Source organism: Theobroma umbraticum, unplaced genomic scaffold (genome assembly GCF_002168275.2).
Source record: "Theobroma umbraticum cultivar Fairchild unplaced genomic scaffold, ASM216827v3 scaffold_51.0, whole genome shotgun sequence".
Classification (NCBI taxonomy): Eukaryota; Viridiplantae; Streptophyta; class Magnoliopsida; order Malvales; family Malvaceae; genus Theobroma; species Theobroma umbraticum.
Window position 1 is genome coordinate 6,437,181 of NW_018397260.1, and position 10,895 is coordinate 6,448,075.

Consider the following 10,895-nt stretch of genomic DNA (forward strand, 5'->3'; position numbering starts at 1 on the left):
AAGGGTATGGCATAAAGAAAGGCTTAGGTATAAAAAATTCTAGAAAATTGGAAATGCCAGAACAGGAGAATAGGGTTTTTCTTACTTGTCTATCCTAGCCTAGAATAATACTAATAATCAATTTATTTTTTAAGGGGCTGCTGTTCCCCTTGGAACCGTAAGTCCAATGATATACATCTCCTTACCATTGAGTGGAACGTTACGTTCACATACATTAACACATGATTATCAATATATGTGCACATGGAATTAATCTATACTCTCATCTTAGGATTATATATCACCCTTGTTGCATTATTTTGCAATATTATTTGTCCTATTGTTGAGATTCTGAAATCATAATATAATGATGGTAACCATTGTTTAAAGGCAAAAAAATGGTAGCAAGGAAAGAGAGATAGCAGGAGTATATAATTAATTTGGGGCAACACACTCCCACTAATATTTTAGATATTGAGAGAGGCTTTCATTAAAATTTGCTCCTCATAACATCAGTTTTTTTTTGTATAATAATTAATTAAGACTAATAAAGAATCTTTAGCATGTATAGATAAAGAGAGAGAACTTTGCTCATGACATTGCAAAGTCAAAAATAGTTGCTTTTCAAGCTAATGATACTAATATGGTCAATATATACATCTATAATCACAATTCTATTAAAATTTATGAATTTTTACAAAATATAAGCGACCATAATAAAATATTAATGTATTGTCTGTAGCATTTGTAAAATGTTTGAGCTTTGATACTTGGATATCTCAAAAGGAAACCATCAATCCATAGGCTATTACTGAAGCAAAAATTAATCAGGAGTCGAACAGCGTATGAAATGACAATAAAAAATCAAATAAAAACAAGAGAAATGATGCTTTGAAATTGAGAAGCAAAGGTCAAATCCATCTATCTAATGATGGGAACACATAATCCAATGCTGCATCCTGGAAGAAGTATCAAAATTCTAGACAGTAAGATATTGAAACGATTAAAAGGAGCTTTCCTTCTTGGTAGGTGACCCAATTTAGTGATGCTGTACATGTTTTAGCTCAAAACTAGGCTGCATGCCTTTGCATCCTTGGTGAAGAGACAATGCCCCACATTAATCATGCTTGCACCATAATGAAGAAACAATATGTCCTCATTAAAGCTAATCAGCCATAGAGGATTGTGGAGTAATTAATCAACAACTAAATTTCCACTATTTGTCTATAATTAGAGGAGGAAAAAGTACATCAGCAAATTGTAATCTTTCTTTTTCAGCTTGGAAAATATGGAGAAGATTCACCTTTAAAGTGAACAGTGAGTCCATTTAACAGACAATATGTATATCTATACAATAGAGAAAAGAGGAATCCATGAAATAAGCACAGTGAAGATGCAACGTATTTGCTGGCCAAGAGACCAAGCGTCACATCACACCTCGCTTGACCTTGTCAATAGTTGGCTGTCCTAATAAAGAGCTGATCCTATAGTGCATGACAGATGTGCTATTTATGCACTGATGCAGCCATATTTGAAGGCAGCAAAACGGTTCTCATATCCAACCCCAACTATCTAACTTAATTTTAACCTTTTCCTAGACAAAATCTCACATGTTTCATGGCAAGAACCCCTGAAGTATATGCTTGAACAAAGCCCAAAAAAACAAGAAAGAAAACCCATCAACATTATTTAAGCACTTCACTTTCACTACACTTCACCTCCACTGGATAAGCTTATACACATAGAATAGAGGTAATTTTCTTATTCCCTAAAAGCATCACTACTGAAGAAAAATAGAAATGTGTACATGCTGCTTAAGTGAGTATAAATCTAAACAAAATATCTTATTAGCATATAATTTGTTGTACATATAATTCATTATATTGGTTTAGATTGCGTGAAAGAATGGGATTAAATGAAATCCTTATTATATGTTGAATATTAGGGACAGGAAACAAAGACATACATTGCCTGAAAGGAAAATCAGATGTTAGAAAATTGCAAACACAATGCATTTCCGACCTTCCCACCCAAAAAAGTAAAGAATAATATATATATATATATATATTACTACGTAACAAGGAAAAAGAGGTTTTGATTTGCAAAATGTGCACATGGACAAGGTCAATATAGTAGGTCACCATTAACCTTCTCTTGCTTCCACATTTCCAAGCTTGAATGGACCTACACCTTGGAAAAATCAATCTTCCTTTGACAATCATGTTCCTCAGTACAGCTCAACCCAACTTTCTTCTCCAGGCTCTATTCTCTTTTCCCTGTTTGACAGGCACAAAAAGTAAAAATTATTATTTAGTTTACTGTAAGATGCACAGACAGAATGAACGAAGTGTTGTACATTTTCTGTTCAGAGATTTTCATATTTCTCCCCTTTTCACATCAAACCATTTTTCATGTAAATTGTGAGATTTCTTCCTACTTTTAATCTTAGGTAAGGTGTAAGGTAGGACTTAAGACACATAAGAATACCACTACCCATCTTCTTTATTAAACACCCCATTTTCCAAGAGTTAATTTTCTGCTGAGTTGATCCTATTCGATGCACATGAACTATAGTTTAAAAATTTTCAGTTTCCTCTACTTCAAAATTAAACAATAATAATAACAACAGTAAAGAAATTAAATACAAGAAAAAAAAGTGATTAATTGCCTAATGCATGTGGACGACATTAGGTGGTGCATTAGCCTTTTTATAGGCAATGTACCCGTACTTCAAAAGGCAACTTGTAAAGACAATCAATCCAGTAGTTCAACAATCAGCTGCCTTCGCTCTTTAAAAGGTACGTTGGTGACAAAGACATCAAGAAGCTAGCATGGACACTGCGTGGTGAAAGAACGCCTCCAAAGTAAAGACAGACTCAAGTTAACGGGAATCATGCTTATTAAACTTGTGGCTTCTAATCAGTGAAAGAGAACATAAAAGTTTAGTCTCCAAGAGAAAAAAAAGCACAGGAAAAGACGCATTCCTTCGTCAAACAAGGAAATAAAATGTAGAAAATTACATATAGTATGCCGGACAGAAGACAAGTTTAATTTGGACCTGCATTAATTCATCAGTACTGGTCCATTTTACACAGCTGTAATTCCATGCCTTCCTTCTGAACAATCAATCTCCATTTAATGCCTAACTAGGGTACATACATGCATCGGATGACTTTTCCATGATAAAAGCAAGTGTATTTGTTCAGAATTTGCAATGACTTAAGAGGAACACCTTTCCCTCGTTTCAAGAGCAATTAAACACTAAATATTCATTATGTATTTATTTAATCTCTGTTATAATTCTAATTGTTGATGCATGACCATTTCATAGGGAGTTATAACAGTTTCAGTTCAAATTTCAGTCAAGTGATAGGAACTGAAAGCGGACACTTGAACATACTAAAAGGCCATGATTCTCTTCTTCAGTAATATAAATATTAGGGGCAGTATTAGCCCCTAAGTAGAATTCTGTAATCCATGTATCCTTATTTTTCTATGTTCATTTTTGTAACAACTAATTTGCTTTCTATAGCATCAACAGTAAAGTTCTTATCCCTTCTATTCAGTTGCCAAAAGTGGAAAAGATGAAAATTTAAAATGAAATAAACTTAGCCTAAATAATATAAGAATTAAAAATGAATATCTATTAAACTATTTTCACATTTTCTTCCTGTCCAAGCCTCCTTATTCTGGGTTTGTTTACAAATTGTACCTGTAAGCAAAGTTAAAGGAGTTTAGGGCCCAACTCAGCCTGCTTAGTAATTGGTGCACAGGCCCATACACGCCAAGAACATCAATCAGCCGAAGGCCATGACTGCCAATATTCAAGGATCAGTCCATGTAGACGATTTACTTAAGGCTCACTTCAGGAATGCACAAATCAGCTTAACTGAATTACAATAGATACATCTTTTCCATATGGCAGCCCAAATTCCTATACTGCAAGCTACAACTTATGGTCAAGAAGAATCTGTTCTGGGTATTTCCAATCATTAAACTAGCAGAATTATTACTTGTTCAGTTGTTCTAACTCTTGACAGTTAAAGACTAAAATATTAGGAGTATTGCTCTCAGATGCAGAATTTGGATAGAGATAGACATATGATCATGTTTTAGCCTCTACTTAGTTCATGACTACAACCTTGATTGAATATGTTAGTGATTCTTTATTCTTTACAAGGTATGGTGATTTCCTCTTAAGGCACATTTAATTAACCCCATATAGTCCTACTATTAGATTTTCCATGTTATTCATAAACAAAATTACATAGCTGAAGCCAAACCAAACTTTCCATTAGATGAAAAGGAAAAGAAACATCTATTACCAGTTTTCTTTAGTGGCCATAGCATCCATAGCCACTTGCCAGTTCAAATGTAGTATAAATTATTAAATTTGAGTAGAAAGGAGACCATATTCCTATGCTCCTATACACAGCGATGGGAAATGGGATAGGAATTTACAAACTGCTCCTATATAATAGAGCAAATTAAACTGAAATTATATACGGGACATTGTAAGCGTTAAAGAGCTTAATGGATCTCGACCGTCCATCCTTTTTTGTCCTCAATGCGGCCAGTTTGTAGTCCCACGAGAGTCGAGTACAGTTCTTGACTGACCAACCTACCCTCTGTTTTGAATTCGATTCTGCAAATATGCATAGATTACATGAGTTCATGTTAGGTCAAATAGAGATTAACACTGATTTTCAGTTTTCTTTTTTTTTTTAGGTTGGGGGGAGGTGGGGGTGGGTGTGTGGTCGGAGCTTGCTGTCACTTCTTTTCATGGCATGATTTGCTCAATTCTATCAGTTACCTTCTGTTCTGATGTGTAATACTACCAACTGAAGCAACTCCAACAGCTGTTCCGGTGCAAAAAACTTCATCAGCATCAACCAATTCATCGACTGGAATTGCCCGCTCCTCGACCTAAAACATTTGTCTTGTATTAAATCCTCACCCTGTCTTATTGCAATATTTGAAGACCTAGTTTGTAGATTGGAGGTTAGAAGTATCAGGCAGTCACCTGGTAACCGTAATCCCTGGCGATCTCAATGATACTTTTCCGAGTTACTCCTCCAAGAATAGTTCCATTTGAAGCAGGGGTTGAAATAAGTTTTCCCTGAAAATTTTGATTATTTGAATTAAGTGATTCTCCTTTATAGGAAATAAGTGCATTATACCCCAGCACTAGGCAGAGCCCATGATCTCGGCTGCTTGGATGGAATATTAAATGGTAGAGGGTTCTTAAGGTTCCTTAAGTTGGCATACTAAAAATTTGCTAAAAGTCTTAGCAGTTGTTAGACTGAAATTGTATTACCTTAACAATGAAAATATTACAAGAGGAGACCTCCTCCAGATATTTCCTATTCACGGCATCCAGGTACAGGACATCAGAAAATCCTCTGCTTTTTGCTCTGGCTATTGCTTTCAGCACCTGTTACAATAGAAAAGGCATAAATGCTTCATGAATTTTGTATGGGGTATAGTATCCGTCATTCCGTAAAAAGAAATATGCCTCTACAAATGAAACATTAATAAAGGTTGACATTTTGAACTGTGCAAATGAGAAGGTTTTACTCACTGGAGCGTAGTTTGTGATTGTCTTCACGCCTCCTGCTCCACCAGGAGAAGCCCGAACAAATTCTTCATCAATATATAAGTTCAAAGGTGCAGTACCTTCCTGAATCCAGGATGATCAGAATATATATAAGCCTTTTATGCAAAGCTAAAGTCAAAAAAAAAAAGGGAAAATCACACAAGGATAAAGAAGCCAGTACCTTGAAGTAGTTGCGGACAGGGGAAGCGTAAATAAGAAATGTATATTCCGGGGCTGGTGCCAAACCTAATATAGGACCACTCCCCAAAAGCAGAGGCCTAACATACAATGACCCTTTTCCTGGGGGAGGAACCTACACGTAATCAATGAATCAATTTATCTGCAGTAGGAAGAAATTGAAGGCTAATTATCAGGAGACTAGAAAGATAGAAGCACAATCTTGTTAATTACCCAACGCCTGTTAGCTAACACAGTTTCTTTCACTGCATCAACAAATTGTTCAATGGAGGGAGATGGCATGCACATTCGTTCAGCGCCACGCCTCATGCGAGCTGCATTTTGCTCTGGACGGAACAGAAGAATGCGTCCATCTTCTGTCCTGTTAGCTTTCGTACCTTCATATATGCCCTGGATAGAGTGTCAGCTGAATTAGATAATGGAGCGAATTAGACATTCTCATCATCTTTATCCTCATCTTTAGTCAGAGTTTAAATTTGGGTTTGTCAATCCTTGCGTGTTTAACATTATCAAAGGATCCCAAATTAAAATGGCTGCCTGTTTAACGAAATATTTTACTCATAATTTCTTGAGTTAGGTAAGTGCTCCACTTGTCTCCAACTAAGCAACGAAGTATTTCACCTGTTTCTTCAGTTTTGATTGTCAACTCCACGTTTTTTCTTACTAATTAAAGATTTCAATCCAATTTGATTTGCATATCACACCGAAAAAGGATAAATGGGAAGTGGAGCTTGCCTGTCCATAATTTAAGACCCCTGCTGAAGGGCTTAATTCGATATTGCCATATCGACTGAGCTGTCCTCCTCTAAAATTCTCGTCTTTGAAACATCTCATAACGTACATGTGATCAGCTGGCGTCAGACCGAAACCAAGTTTATCCCAATCCACAGCAGCGTACTCATCGTCACTAAAGCCACCAACTCCAAAGATAAAAAATAAAGTTAAAATATTCACCCCATTGAACAATCAGTTGATGACTTTCGAAGAAGACAAAAACAGGTAGGGTCTTCTCCTTTCTTTTTTTTATTATGTAAAAAGAACCAGTCATTCCCAAAAACAAGATGTTGCTTCAACCATTTAACCTTAAATTTACAATTTGGGTTTATTAACAAGCATGCAAGTGTCCTAATTGGATAATTTCAAACTTGAGGAAAAGCCAAACTCAAATCAGAGTACCCTCATCATCATCATCATCGAATCCCAGAAGATAATATACGGATTCTCAACTCCTTGTTTTCCTTCCAATCTTTAATCCCTAACTTGAACATGGTGAGCCCTATTATACTCCGACAAAGGATAATGAAAAGAAATTATAGAAATGTAATATTTATGTACATGTAACATGTTGACAAGATTTGCAAGAGCTTTGATAATGTCAGAAAGAACTGATCCCGAAGACAACTCCCCCCACGTCTATGGTTTTTCTGTTTGTATCTCTTTCACAAACCAAACCCAATTTTTTTGAGTTAATAATAAACACATTCATGCACTCATAGCTGAAACCAAAAACGCTTTCGTACTACACGATATTGAAAATTATGCACATTTGATCAGACTTGTCAGGCTGCAACCCTGTTTTAGCACAATATACAGGGGAAATGGCAGCTGCCCTGTTTGATGAAATTACCTGTAAACAGATGGTTGACTTCCTGCTGGCAGAGAAGACGCAGCCTGAGAAGTGAGCCCACGGTAATCTGCAAGCTATATGCATGTAACAAAACATATTAGTACTTCTTTGCCTAAATTCAGGGTTTTCCATCTTAGAATTGCACTGAAATTTTATTTGGTCAAATAAAAAAAAATGGAATACAAGATTATTGTCTTTAATTGTTATATTTCAGGATGAAATATACCAACATTATCTGATCCGATAATGAGTGAGAACAAGTGGCGTTCAAGAGATAAAACATTCAATTGGTTTTAATTGTCAAGCTCCAAAGCCCAAACTCTATCATGGTCATGCCTCAGATCACTCCCCTGTTTCAACTATTGAAATTATACATAGTACTATTGCTGCAGGCCTAAAATACGAATCTTGTTGAATTGCACTTTTCAGGTATATCAGATTCCTCATCGCTTATCTCGGATTAAGCCAATAATCTCTTTGTAAGTATGACTTAAACTTGAAAGCTTGAAATGACGAAACTTAGATGGATGATCCTTAGATAATTGTAGAGTTTCAATGATGAGAAACAAAAGTCAACAGACAAAGAAAAACCCAATTATCGTCGAAAAGAGCTTCTTAAACCAATAAACAAGACGATCCGGTTAATGAAATTCACCGATGAGCGGAGAAGGATGATACCAGACACTAAAATGAAAGAAACAACTTTCCATGCAAACAAAAGCAGTAACAATTAATAATAATGATCAACAACGTGTCAGTAAAGAATACTAACAATCAAAAACGTTGAAAGTTATGAAAAGGGGTTAACCTTTACCTTAGATGAAGAAGAAGCAGCTCGCAAGGATTGAACCAGCTTGCGTATGCAAGAACTCCTCTGAACCATGGTTTTGCTTTCTGCAACTGTCTTTGAACAAAAGAACAAAGAAGACCAAGTTGCGGTCTTTAATAAGATTCAGAGTTTGACTAGATGACAGATACAGATTGCAATAAAAGGAGCTGAAAACGAAGAAGGAAATAATTGCTGACTGGTTATTGTAATCCGGGAGAGAGACGTTTTTGGACTAAAAACGGAACAAGGAAGGAAAGAAAGCGCCAAATATATATAAGAGTGGCGTAACACGGAATTATCCACTCCAACCTGACAAATAAAAAAACAAAAACAGGTAGAAAAGAAAAGAACATAAATCTGCTGAAACAAAGTGTAGTCAAGCTGGCAATGGATGAATTAGTGCATATCTGAATCCTATACGATATCTATATATAGCAAAAAAATATACGCATTTACCACAATATACAGTCATATTATCAAATTTGTAAGAACCCATATTTGGAATGATCAAGAGACTCACGTTTTTACCAAGGGTATAAAGTTTATTCAAATCTTAAAATGTAAAAACTATCAAGCACTGAATTAATTTCAATTTGTTTGAAAATTTTGGTATTAGTTTAATATATTTGGATTAATTTGGTCCAAATTATTTACAACCTGAGGGCTACATATTGGCACCCCACTGAAACCTAAAACATTAGGGTAAGACCTTATTTGTAGTAAGGTCTGCTGTGAGGTAATGAATGTCATTACCTCGAGAGAAATTATTATGAAAAATTAAACAATAATATAGTTTTTAAATAAGTTAATAGATAAACAGAAAAGTAAAAGAAATATTTATTTATTTATTTATTCATTTAACAAACAAGATAAATATTCTATCTTACTTATTTTTATTGAGTTTTACAAATAAATATATTATAATTAAAAATTTGGCATAATTAAGTCACATCTTATCTATTATAGTAAATATATTTTGTTAACTTACACATTATTTCTTTATTTACATATCAAATACTATAACAATTAATCATAATAATTAAGGTTATCACTGATTATTATACTTAATTTTCAGCATAAATTATTTTAAACAATAAAAATTGGCTTGAACAACATAACAAAAAAAGATAGAGGTAAACGAAAATAATAAATATTTTAATAAAAATAGATAAAGAGTAGTGGTTTTGATTTTTTTTAAGTAAAATTTACATATCACATATTAAATTGGAGACATGATTTTGTGTTTGGGACGAAGATAATATCTATAAAATAGTGTTTGGGGTGAAGAAAATATCTATAAAAGAGTCATATTAGAAGTTTAATGTTAGACAAAAATCTAAAGTAATTTAGATAAAAAAATTATATGAAAATTATACAAATAATTTCAACTACAAAACAAAGATATTTTTTAACAATTATTGCATACTAAGATTGGATATTGAGTTGAACGCATTTATTACTGAATCCATGTTAAAGACTCGAATGATTTTCTTTTTATAAATCTCTTTCTTAACAAATTTCACAACAAAAAATCCCGACCGGAAGCAATCCCCCAAAATATATTAAATGCTATTAATAAACAACTGAATGAAAGCAATTCCTTAAAATTAATCACTAAAATTAAATACAATATTAATAAACAATTCAATAAGAAAGCAATTCCCAAATAAAAACTTTAATTATTCATAAGAATCTAAGAAAAAAAAACACAAATAATAGGGAAGCAATCAAGCAAAAACAATCCCCAAATAAATAAGTAATAACTAACCTTAGTACCTAATCAAATCTTTGTTTTGCTGCTAAATCAAAATCATTAAGTAGAAATTATTAAATAAAAAAAAGTTTAAATTTAAAAATATTAAAATAAAATAAAATAAACTAAACTTACCAATTATCATAACATAAAAATTGAGTTATTGACTAGAGGTTTCCTGCCAAAGAATGGTAAAATGACTTTTTGTTTCTATTTGGTAAAAGCAAAGAGAACAAGAGGTAGTGGTTATGAGGTTTTAGAGAAGTGAGGTTTAAAAATAATTCTATTGTAATAGGTTTTATTTTAATTCTACATCTCTTAAAATTAGTTGTTAACTAATTATTATATGATATCTCACCAAATAAAATATTATTGTAAGGATAACATTATAAAATTTCAAAAAAATAAAGAAAGGTTAAATTTTTTTTTTATAAAGGTAAAATTATAATTTTTAAAAAATAAAGATATGTTTTAAAAATTTTAAAATATTTGGGCGTCTACTAACCCCCTCCCCTCCCCCGTTGCATGTAAATATATCATATTTGAACACTTAAAATAAATAAATTAAATATTTATTATCATTTATGTTATTTTTATTTTGATATAAGAAATTAATATTTGTGTGAGTTTTAGAAGTAGATTTATTCGACACAAATTAAGTTTATTTGTTTGTGTACAGAATTAATTTATCAATAATAATATCATGCCTTTTCTTAAGACAAATTTGATATGACCTAAAATTTTTATTTAATCATGACACTTCTTACCTAATTTATGTCACATACTATATATTTTTGCAATTTAGATTATTTATGTTTATAGTTATTTTAATTATGAGAAGTGTTAAGTTTATTATTTTTATCAGTGTACTTGACATTTACGTCGAAAACTGCTTTTCGCAAGGCAAAGAGTT

At 33.0% G+C, this 10,895-nt stretch overlaps 1 protein-coding gene across 1 annotated transcript; it reads right to left on the minus strand.

The window, feature by feature from the left end:
* Positions 1 to 4,247: 4,247 nt before the first annotated feature.
* On the minus strand, positions 4,248 to 8,485 carry LOC110416621 (branched-chain-amino-acid aminotransferase 2, chloroplastic-like). Its single transcript, XM_021428646.2, has 10 exons — positions 8,215 to 8,485; positions 7,401 to 7,474; positions 6,509 to 6,680; positions 5,987 to 6,163; positions 5,757 to 5,888; positions 5,561 to 5,659; positions 5,297 to 5,413; positions 5,003 to 5,098; positions 4,793 to 4,905; positions 4,248 to 4,624 (listed from the first exon to the last, which is right to left on the minus strand). Exons 1-10 carry the CDS (start codon positions 8,281 to 8,283, stop codon positions 4,510 to 4,512), a joined length of 1,164 nt encoding a protein of 387 aa, XP_021284321.1. The 5' UTR covers positions 8,284 to 8,485; the 3' UTR covers positions 4,248 to 4,509.
* Positions 8,486 to 10,895: the final 2,410 nt, after the last annotated feature.